Raw genomic sequence first — 12207 nt, 5'->3', positions numbered from 1 at the left:
ACGAAAACCGAAAACGAACGGAATTTTACGAGGAGTGGAAACGGAAACGAAAACAAAATGGTCTTCAACTGTTCCGGAACAGAAACGTTATTCTGAAATCCACAAAACCGGTTAATAACGGTTTTTTTTTCGTTCTCTATATAACAGCCTAATAATTTGATTTCTGCAGTTTGAAAAAAAAAAAAAACGAATAAATGGACCTTTGGTCCAAATGTGTATATTTTGTCTTGCTGTTGTAATGTAACCTATCCGTCTGCCACTTCGGATCTTAGGCCAGCTCGTAGCGTAGGCTACTGAAACTGATTTGGAAATTGTTTGTAGCCTATGCGTAATAGCCTATTTTGCCTGTCCACGCCTTGTCGTTTTAAAGTCGAGATTTGAAATGTTTGCGCAATTATAGCCTATTCTATGTAGAAGAGTTAAACGGGAAATTTGAGATAGGCCTTGTCAGCAACAGACAGATTCGTTTATAAACAGGGTTGGAATTATAGCGCAAGCCTTTGAAGATCTCCATATGGATAAAACTTAGGCTATAACCAGGTAAGGAGTTTAGCACGTATCCAGAAATATTTTTGATAAGAAATTATTTATAGGCATAGGTTAGGCCTACAGTAAGTCTGTAGGCTATGGGATGGATAGCCCATCTGAATGTTTTTGGATGCCGCCTGTGATTTATTATTTTTGGGCATAGCTACGGTATAGGCTAAATCAAGGGGAAATAATGAGTAGCCTACGTCTATTCTAAGGTAAAGTCCACAAAAATAGACTTGATAGGCCCGCCAAACACTGCCGGAACTTTAAGAACGAACGATATTTTGCGTTCCGAACCGGTTCAGGGCCGATATGTTGGTGGCGGAACGCATGCAAGAACAAAAACGTTAAACATAGGCCTACATGAACCGTTCGGAACGGAACGTTTGAAAAATAATTTCGTTTTCAAGCCCTGCTTGAAAGTGGTCAGAGATAAAGTCCTACTGTAAATGTAAAAATCTTTGAGTAAAACAAAAGTTTATTAAGGGGGTAAATTTACCCATCTAATTTGCCACTGGATGGCAAGCACCAAATGCACCTTTCAGTAAATACTGGATAAACATATTTGAGCAGGTTTACTTTCCTTTTTTCATATTACCCACATAACCAATTAACAGGAAAACACCTAAGATGTATACCAACACCTAAGATGTATATGGTTTCTAAACCACAAGGCCTACAATAAAGTATTCTGGTCAAATCAGTTCCTATCGCGGGTAATCTGAGTACCAGTTTGCATCATATTGCGGGTGACTTTGTAGTTTAGAGCCCTATTTCTACTAGCCCTGCTGTTTGTACCACGTCCATTACGGACACTATTATCACGATTACCACTGCAACCTCCAAGCTATGTTGGGCAGAGGGTCGAAATAAGCATGGTATGCTTAGTGGACACCATCGTATAGACGCAGACGCACCTCCATTCAATAGACGATCGATCATAATCTCCAAAACGATATTCTCCTTCAGATTTAGAATAGGTGAATAACATAGCCTACCTAAGACGTCATCACACGTAAACCTTTTTCAACATTTGGTGTAGGCCTATTTCTGCTTAATTTCTGCTTCATTTCATGCAACACTATGGCCTGCATCGCTTCCGCGTCATTACAAATGCACGTCTTTGTGTTTCTCGCGTTTGGGTTTGAATGAAGCTCTGGATGTCTAGCACATAGTGGAGCAGAGTACAAATGAGATTTGGAACTATCGTCTATTTTAATCAGTATCGTTGTTTGTCGCAATTAAAAAGTCTCAAGGGCCGGATTACGTTATTATTTTGACATACGTCGCGGGCCGCGGGCCGGGTGTTTGAGACCCCTGGCCTAAACGAATGCTATAGGTTTTTCTAACATTCACTGCTTTGCTTGTGAATGAAGTTGTAGGCTAGCCTACTTCCTTTGTTCAATTGTTGAACGATGCTGGCAAGCGTGTCCCATTTTCCCTGTCATCATGTCATTGCTCTCGTCTCGTTGACTCTCTTGTTGTAATTTCAGCCGAAATTGCTGCACCTTCCAAGGAGCGTTGTCTGAGCTTAGATCTATAGAACATCTACTTCCTTGTAATAAAATGGGTTGATACTATATAGGCCAGTCATTCCTTTTATAATCATGGGGCAACGCTTAGGGCAAATTCGCGATGTAATTCACTAACGAAACAGGCATGAGAGGGGAGATTTTCTGACGTTTCAACATCGAAACAGAGTTTGGCATCTTTGCGAGAAGATTTTTCTCACGCTTTAAGCTGCTGCTGCAGTCAGCCTGGGCAAACCGAAGGATAACGCAAAGAGAAAACAAAAGTCACCAGACACACGAAAAAGTCGCCAGATTTGTTGTCAGTCGCTAGATATACTTTTCAGTCGCCAGAGACAGCCAAAAGTCGCTAAATCTAGCGACAAAGTCACTAAATTGGCAACACTGTACAGGAGTTAGGCTATGGGAGGAGCTTCAACAACCAGACCCCACAGGAGTTAGGCTATGGGAGGAGCTTCAACAAAAGGATCCCCCAGAGAGCAGGCTATGGGAGGAGCTTCACAAGTTCTCTGACCTGGGCCACTTCCGCTATTGGCTTGGAAGAGTTTCTGAGGGACGCAGACATTTCTAACCAATGGGGATAAATGCCTTGGCCCCACTATTTATGCTCACATTTTTTTTTTGCCATTCACACAAAGCTTTTGTGCAAAGTGTAGTAGGAGCGTAAATCACACCAACATTAAAGCACTGTAGGGACTAGCCTCCAAAATCCCTCGTAAATATCACTGTCTCGTTCTGCAGTATCACCTTCTGTCAGGTCATGGCAGATCTGAGTTACCCTGGTTGCCTCTGCGACGCGGGCAGGAGCATCAGCAGCCGCGTGAAGAAAAACACATTTATACGTGTCGGCCCGCGATTCTTATCGCAGCCGTGTACAAATGTCAGCAGCTTTGCTATCAGCAGGGTACAGAGGCCAGCAGCCGGCTCACTGGCACATGCCTGGACGGCTATTAACCACAGCCAGGACCTCGATGGGAACGTCCCGCCGATTGCCCCTGCTGTACGCAGTGGCTGGAGCTGAAACGGATGGACGGGTTTGGGGTTTGTGTGGCTGGTGATGATAATAAAAGAAGACTGACTACTGCGGCTGAGGCAAACTAAGGAAAATAGGGGCTTTCTGTTACTCACTGGCATTTATCAGATGAAGCTCTGCAAAAAAAAAAAAAGCTGATTAATTAATTCTGTCTCGCTTTGCCGTGCTCGCACTTTCTCTCTCTGGTTTCGCACTCCCTCATTCCCGTATCACTTGGGAACCACAGATAGGTGGCTTCAGTGAACAACGGAGATTGTTCATTTAGATGGGAGTCTGCTGAAGAGTGGACCAAGCCAAAAGGGCCACAGCACAAAGGTTGTGGGAGAAACGGAATAAAGGGAGTGGAAACAACAAGAGAAAATATGAACAAAAACCAAGAGACCAAAAAAAGGAAGAGAATAAAAAATATAGTCAGAGGCACAGCAAGCAGAAAGGAAAAATCCCCAATAATCCTGTCAGCTTTCTCAGAGCTTCTTTGAGAGGCTTCTGGATGTTTGACGTTGGCTCTCCTCCTCTACAGCACACACACACACACACACACACACACACTTCACCGCTGTGATCCCACCACCTGTCAGTCAAGTCACACACTTGCTCGGAGCTGACTGACTGCCTCTCTCTGTTGGATTGACCCCGGCAGTCTCTGCGGCTCTGACAAAAGGGCTCCTTCACTCCCATGGTGGCGGATGGGGAAGTGGGAGGTGGAAGAGAGACCTACTTAACGCTTTACATCAGAAGAGAGAAGGAAAAAAAATGCCGAAGCACCCGCGATCAGGGGCCTTCTTACTTAACAAGCATGTAAAAGAAAATTACAGCCGAGCCTTTGTACTTCTCTCATTGTCTTTTCTCTCTCCCCCTCTGGCTTGCTCATTCTCCATCTCTCCATATTTCATCTCTCTCTCTCTCTCTCTTTCTCTTTGATGATCAGCTTGCAGGGAGGGTATCTCCAAGCCCTGTGCTGCAGGAAGAACCAAGAGGACACCGTGAGAAGGAGAAAAAAAGAGAAAGAACAAGGAGGAAAGAGAAAGAGAGAGAGTGTCAGCTGGGTGGCTGTTGGCACTTAGGCATGAGAGGCACGTCTCTCTTCCTCTCTCTATCTCCCTTCATTTTCACTCTTTTCTTGCCGCTGAGACACGCTGAGCCGCTGAAAGGCAAACGTCCACCCATCCATCGCCGGGGCCGGGGCTGACCGCTATGGGTCGGATGTGTTTGCCAAGACAGGGGAGCCTTTGTGCGCCAGCCGGCATCTCCAGGCGTGACTTTCCTCGCGGCTCGCTCGCAGCTCCGGCGGTCAGAGCCAGGCAGGGGAGAGAGAGAGAGAGAGAGAGAGAGAGAGAGAAAGAGAGAGAGAGAGCGAGAGAGAGAGAGAAAGAGAGAGAGAGAGAGAGAGAGAGAGAGAGAGAGAGAGAGAGGAGAGAGAGAGAGAGAGAGAGAGAGCCTGGTAGTGCTGCTAACATGCAGCAGTCACTGGGAGAAAAGTGCTGGGAAACAGACCCCCCCCCCCCCCCCCAGTGGCAAGCGGCACACAGCAGCAATACCACAACTGTCAGTTGTCCACAACTGTGAACTGTCAACAGTTCGTTTGGCCACAACACACGGCGCAGTCTGAGTGCGCCCACAAACACCTTTACATGTGAAAACCGGACCACAAAAAGACTCAGGTCCCCAGCACCATATCTGCGTTGTAAACAAATGAAACGAATGGCTCCGATTCCCAACCCCCTCCTTCCAGAGAAAAAAAAAACAGCAGACATAAGCCTGTAATCTTTAGCTGGCCGAACATAAAACATTTTTTTTTTTTTTTAAACACAACCTCTGAGCAAACACAAATCGGACTATTCCTGGCCCTGCTGTTGTTTGGAAAAGACAAGCGTGTTGCTAACAACAGAGCTAACACAAAAACACAATACCTGTTGGGAGAACACCGAGGGGACAGAGGGAAGGGGAGGGAGGGAGGGAGGGAGGGAGGAAAGAGAGAGAAGAAAGCGAAAAGAAGGGGGGAGGGGGAGAGAGGGGGCATTTAAAGGCTTGTACTCACCTAGCGGCTTCCAGGAGTTCGTCCTTCTTGTATTCGCCTAGGTGATTGCAAAAAATCATGGTGTCAGAGGCGGGCAGGAGGAGAGAGGCACAGCAGCAGCAGTACGAAGCCAGAGCCACGGTGAACACAAACACACACACACACACAAACTCACACGCGCACACACACACACACAGTCACGCTGTCTGTCTCTTACTCTTGCTGAGACACACACACAACCACAACATCCAGTGCTGTTCCCCAGAAACCCAAACACAAAAACACACACACACACACACACTGAAGGAGCGAGGCTAGCTGCTTCTCTCTCCCTCTGTTTCTCTGTTTTCCCCGCTCCCTCTCTCTCTTCCTCTCTGTGTGTGTGTTAGCAGCGCAGCCTCCTTGTGTCTGAAGCGATGCGCGTGCTGACGTTGGGCAGCCCCTGCGCTCACAGCATCAGCACCATCCCTGCCGTCGCCTTGCCGACACAATGGGCAGGCAGAAGCATCGCACAGTGTAGCAGCAGCAGCGGCAGCATCCTTCCTGCTGCCTCCCCTTTAAACTAAACACCAACTCAGTGGCGCTCCGCCAGGGAAGGAAAACAATTAAAAGCTCTCGCATCCGACCGGCAGACCAGCGATCGGCACACATGCATGGCCCTTCTAGCCGTAGACGCACACATATTCACACACACACGCACGCGCAGACAGTAGACATACAGCTCATGGCTCTGGCAATAAACCCCCCTTCCTCACTTCAATCAGACACACACACACACACACACACACACACACACACACACACACACACACACACACACACACACGGCTTCGTCCCACCCCCCACCCCTCTGTGCTTATAGCAGAGCAAACAACAGAGATGGGGGGGAGAGGAGGAGCCGTTGCTGTGGATAGCAGATGATAGAGGATGTGGTGGGGGGGTGAGAGCAAAAATAAATAAATAAATAATAAGCAGATGAGATGATCCCACCCTCTGCCCCTCCCCCTCTCGGCACTCTCGGCCAATCTGAGAGACGGAGCTAATTCAGCAGCCAGCTCCTTCCCCACCCCCACATGTGCTCCGGCTGCCAGGGGAGAGAGAGAGAGAGAGAGAGAGAGAGAGAGAGAGAGAGAGAGAGAAAGGAAGAGGGAGAGAGTGAAAAGATGCACAAAGACGAACAGAGACAGAGAGCGACAGAAAGAGAGAGAAAGGGAATGAAAGAAAGCAAAAGAAGGAATTCATGAAAGAGGTACTGAGAGAGAGAGAGAGAATGGATAAAAATATGAGAGAAAGAGAGAGGGGGGGAGGGAGAGGGAACAAGAGAGAGCATATCTCTAGATGGATTTGACAGCATGGGGGATTGACGGAGATGAGAGGGAGGGAAATGGCCTACAATAAAAAAGCAAACAACCAAAATGAAAAAGGAGCGACAAAGGAGGGAGAGAGAGAGAAAGAAGAGAGAGAGAGAGAGAGAGAGAGAGAGAGAGAGAGAGAGAGAGAGAGAGAAAGAGGGAGAGAGAGAAAACAAACCACAGAGGCTAAAATACTGAGGCGCGAACTGGAGCCGGAGCTTGTTTGTGTGGCGCCTTTTGTCTTGTTTGGTTCACCCCCAGCTGGGTCACAGCAGCCTGCATCGACATGACAGGGCTACTAACATCCCAGGGCCTCATTACACACACACACACACACACACACAACACACACACACAGAGGGGGAAGCATGGGGAGGCACTCATCATGGGGTCCGGCGGTGGACCAAGAGGCCCCACTGACCAAAGCGAGGAAGGGAAGTTTGAGGAATGAAAGGGAGAAAGTGTGAAGGAAAGAGAGAACAGAGAGACACAGAGGGGAGTTCTCGTTCTATCTCTCTCTAGCTGGCTAGCAGAACGAGCTCTCTGACTGAGAGGTGCTGCCACTAATGGGAGTCAGTTTCTTCAAAGGCTTTGGCAGCAATGATGCATTATTAAAACACATACACCTCATCGCTGCCCACACCCCTTAACCACCTAAAGGGACCACTCCCTTGTCTCTATCCAGTGTTGCTCTACCCTCCCCTGCCTCCTCCTCCCCCAGAGACACAAAGAACACACACACACACACACACACACACACACACACGCAACTTCATCACAACAGAATAAAACAATCCCATCTCCACATGCCAACCAACTACACTGTAGAAGAGCATGTGATGAAGATCACACTGATGAAGAGGGTGGTTATGGTAAAAGGATGATTATGGCATGAAGATGGTTATGGCGTGAGGATGGTTATGGCATGAGGATGGTTATCGCATGAGGATGGTATGGTAAAAGGATGATTATGGCATGAAGATGGTTATGGCGTGAGGGTGTTATGGCGTGAGGATCTTATGGCATGAGGATGGTTATGGTGTGAGGATGGTTATGGCATGAGGATGGTTATGGCGTGAGGATGGTTATGGCGTGAGGATGGTTATGGTGTGAGGATGGTATGGTGTGAGGATGGTATGGTGTGAGGATGGTATGGTGTGAGGATGGTTATGGTGTGAGGATGGTTATGGGGCACAGGCGAAAAGGCAGCTCTACTGGGGAGACTGCTGGAGAACAACACAGGCATGGACAGGCATAGGAAGCAGTGATTTAACAGCCATCATAAATTACAACGGGCCTGACTCCTTTAAGACCTGAGAGGTGCCTGTATTTGTGTGTGTGTGTGTGTGTGTGTGTGTGTGTGTGTGTGTGTGTGTGTGTGTGTGTGAGCAAGATCTTAAACTCTAATAGCTAAGGGCAGGGACAAAGAGGACACAAGAAGCATTTTATGAAAACAAAAAAGGATTTAGTCAATATGTGTGTGCGCCACACACACACAGACAGACACACACACACACACACACACAGACAAACACACAGACACACACACACAAACAGAGAATCTTTTTCCTCTTCTGCATCACCATGACCACCCCCCACTGCCACAACCCCACCCCACCCCTGCACCCCCCAACCAGATGATATCGCCTGACACTGAGCGAATCTACTGCTTGTGCATTGCTAAGTGACATTATTGACAAAGCGAGGGATTTTTTATTAAGAAAAGAGAGAGAGACAGAGAGAGAAAGAGAGAGAGAGAGAGAGAGCGAGAGAAAGAAAGAGGGGAAAAAACAACAGATGGCACAGCCAACAAATCTAGAGGGCTGGGAGGACCATTAATACGCAGGCTGCCAACTTTGCCAGTCCACCCCCCCCCCTAATAGAATCACAGCGCTATTAGCCCTATGCCAGCCGTCGAGGGTCAGGAACGGCAGAGCCGCTCCGCCCTGCCAACGGTGCCGCTCCCCTCACTCCGGCCAGCCTCCAGCCGTCCGCTATTAACTGCAGAGTTCGCGGAGAAGACTCCCCGACTCTCTGGGAACGCTTACTGTCGGGGCACATATTTGCCAACGCACTGTATGCTCCCACAGCTGGTAAACAGTATACATGATTCATGGTCAATTGACAAAGCCAGCCACGTAGCCAGAGGGCAACATTCTGGGCACGTTTACTCAGACAGACTTGCGTGTTGTGCATGCTGTGGTGTATATGTGTACGGGTTACATTTGTGCGTGTTTGTGTTGCGTGTTTGTGTGAGTGAAAGAAAGACAGAGACAGAGAGAGACTGTGTCTGTGCGTATGTCTGTGTGAGTGTGTGTGTGTGTGTGTGTGTGTGTGAGTGTGTGTGTGTGTGATAGTGCTGACTGCGAGGGCAGAGAGGGCACCAGTGGTGTTTGAGCGCTGAATCTAGGATAGGCGCTTACATAAGCCCTCACTAAGATGCATGCACATGTCTGCTTCCCCCTCCGGAGCAGACCTGCGTTCAAATTTACACTCCTAACTCATTCCCATCAAGTCCAAACACAGGGGCACTTAGGCTGACAACATCGCTACAGCGCTACATGAAAACCTGCATTCTATTCTGTGACATCCTTAGTGACTAATAGCATAATTTGATTTGGTGCAGTCAAATAACTATAAAAGGAGTACCAAGTGCTCACCAAGGGTTGATGTAAGATGATGGTCATGCCTTCTGTTCTAGAGTAGATATATAAATCCTGTACAAGGCTTCAGGTGGCAAGAAAAATGGTCACCATGTGCCAACATCTTTTAATTTTGCAGCCATTTCTTTCTCCATTTATTGCCAGTGACAACCGTTCCCCAGGACAACACATTTCATTCTGCAAACTGACATCAACGTCACACCATGACACAGCTCTACATTAGCGTTTGTATAATTGTGGAGAGAATTTTAAACAAAACAAAAAAAACCTCTGTTCTCGGCCAGCATACCTATGAAATACCTCAGTGGACACTACATTGGCCAAGTAGTGGATATGGTGGACATGGCGCTGACCCAAAGAACCCATATGGCCATGTTCACCCTCCCACTAGACATGTGACTGCAGGCAGCTAGCAATGAGTGAGGCGGTATATCTCTGTGTGTATGAGCATGGGCATATGAGAATAAGTGAATGTTTCACTTTGTATTGTGTGTGTACGTGTGTGTCTGTGTTTGTTGAGCAATTTTGAGCATAAATTCTGCTACATGCATTGTGTGTTCATCTGTGTGTGTGTGTGTGTGTGTGTGTGTGTGTGTGTGTGTGTGTGAGAGAGAGAGAGAGAGAGAGAGCGAGAGAGTAGAGGGGAAGAACTGGAATCAGCGATGCGGAGCAGTAAACATAACAGGCCTGGGGAGGCAGAGACTGACCTGCCTCTAATAGCCGAGACACACATCAAACTAGCACGCCGCTTGGCAGCCGCTCAAGTGGTTGGGGGGGGGGGGGGGGGAGGAGAGAGAGAGAGAGAGAGAGAGAGAGAGAGAGAGAGAGAGAGAGAGAGAGAGAGAAAGTATATACACACAGGTCAGCACAGCACAGCACAGCAACAGCACAGCACAGCACAGCACAGCACAGCACAGCAACACTCAACCCAGCTCAACTCTGCTCAACACAGACTTACTGACTTCAGTTAACACGCGTGCCCTCGACCTGACTCCCCCTCACCCAATGAAAGGGGCCAAGGAGGAAGAAGGGAATAGGGAGAAGGAGTGATAGAGAGTGGAGGAAAAGGAGGAGAAGGAGTCGATGAAATCTGGGGACTTCTATCATCTTCAAAGGCTTTGAGATGCACTCAGAATATCAATTCACAAACATCAAAAACGCGAGTTTTTTTTCTTTGCCAATGTTGCTTTTTAAACACCCCTCTAGTCATGTAGTGTTTCATTTCTTGACAAACACTACTGATGGAAAAACTAGAATTAAGTGTGTACGTGTGTGCACATGTGTGCAGGGGTAAGAGTGTGTATTTGAGTACAGTGTGTTGGGGGGAGAAAGTATATATGAGTGGAGTGAGATAGTGTGTGTGTGCAGCGCGAGGATGAGTGTATAAGTGTGGGGGAGAGAGTGTGTGTATCTTTGCATACATGTGTGAAGAGGTGAGTGTGTTTATGTGGAAGTGTATGTCTATGCGTGAGGGGGTTACTAACTGTGTGTCTTGGGCTGTGTGTGTGTGTGTGTGTGCGTGCGTGCGTGCGTGCGTGCGTGTGCATGTGTGTGTGTGTGTGTCTGATTAAAAGAGGCACTTGGCACCTCTGAGTTTATCTGCTGCTGCTTCCTCCGCTGTCTGAGTGTTCCCTGCACACAGCCTCAGGTGGCAATGGCAGGCCTGTCCTGATTCCACCCTCATGCAAAAAGATGAGTGAATTAAGGGACCTGTGGAGAGCTGACAGCACCGTCGACAGATGAAGCAGAATAAAGCAGCGGGCTGCACAGAGACAACAGCAAACACTCGGTGGTACCAGTGGATGCAGCAAACTCCTGTCCAGAGCCAAGACAATTTTCCAAAATGCAGCATGCATAGAAATATCCCTGTTGTATGAGATAAGAATTAAGACATCCCTCTGCAGATGATGATTATGCCGAAAACTGCTGCATTATTGCGTTAATTTTTGTATGGCTGTCTTGCTTTATTTTCTCGAGCTGCTGCACACCACTGAAGTGCCATATCTTAATTAGCAGGGCTCCAGAGCGGAACGCGGAAGGCTCGCCGCTGGCCTCGCCGAGAGCCCAAGGGCCGGAGCACCGCAGGAGGGGGGGGAGCAAAGCCTAGAGGCCTTTCCCAGCTGAGGGCACTCCATCTGGGACACGACCCCGAACTCGCGCCGGCCGCTCGGGCCCTCCCCAGTGACTCCGGAACATCATTAAAGGCAGCAGGGTTCATTTCGGCGGCCAAAAGACCACAAGTGGCCAGGGGCCACTCGAAGAAAAAGAGGGACTTGATTAACTTCCGGACCAATACGGACCCCATTTGCAGCAGATAACAAAAAACAACTAGGCTAAAGATTTTTGTTTGCTGTACTTTCACCCCAATTAAGACTTTTTTAAGGCTTTTTTTCTTTCTTTCTTTTTTTTTGAAAACACCAAGTCCCATTTTAGGGGACCAACTGCATCCCAAGCAATTTCACGCATTTTGATCCCGTCTTGCCCCCACGGTCACAACTGTCATATAATTACAATAAATTTCATTAGGAGGGAAGTTAGCTTGCATATACAGCCAGTATTACCACCAGAGAGTGATCATACTGATTCGTTGATTTCCGGAAGATTCTCTCTGGCCATTAATGCAGGCTAATGCCTGCCTCGCCGTCTACCAGTCTCCCTGGCTTTTGCAGTAGCCTATCTGTCTAGCCAGTGTCTCTGGTTTATGACAGCTCCCCCACACAATTCCGTGTTACGGAGGAAAAGGAATCATAAAAAAGTAATGTACATGTGGTGGTGGTGGTGAAGCGAACTCGTTGGCTTCCTGACAGCTCCCCAGCTGAAATAAGAGCAGCTCACCTCTCCAGTACGGAGCACAGCAATTACAGCAGAAAGAAGAATGTGGGCAGCCTGCAGTTCAGACAATAGATGTTCAAACACACAGACACAGAGACAGATGGATAGACGGATGGACAGACAGAGAGGCAGATACACACACCCTCTTACTGAAAGAGCTATTTATCCAATTGCGTTCCTAAGAGGATTATTAGATAGAAATTGGAGTATTTCTAGATAAAGGACGTTTTGGGGACAAAGGGATAAAACA

At 47.8% G+C, this 12207-nt stretch overlaps 1 protein-coding gene across 4 annotated transcripts in view; it reads right to left on the bottom strand.

Annotated features, from left to right (window-relative positions):
- tnksa (tankyrase, TRF1-interacting ankyrin-related ADP-ribose polymerase a) overlaps nt 1–12207 on the bottom strand; it is a 106355-nt gene that overhangs the window by 57877 nt on the left and 36271 nt on the right. For all 4 annotated transcript variants that reach the window (XM_042058589.1, XM_042058586.1, XM_042058587.1 and 1 more), the window contains exon 4: nt 5132–5168. In XM_042058589.1, the coding sequence (XP_041914523.1) occupies nt 5132–5168 (37 nt within the window). The remainder of the gene's footprint in view (nt 1–5131; nt 5169–12207) is intronic.

Source organism: Alosa sapidissima, chromosome 13 (assembly GCF_018492685.1).
Source record: "Alosa sapidissima isolate fAloSap1 chromosome 13, fAloSap1.pri, whole genome shotgun sequence".
Lineage (NCBI taxonomy): Eukaryota > Metazoa > Chordata > Actinopteri > Clupeiformes > Clupeidae > Alosa > Alosa sapidissima.
Note: the sequence above shows the minus strand (reverse complement) of the source record. Positions and strands in the feature narration are given on the sequence as shown.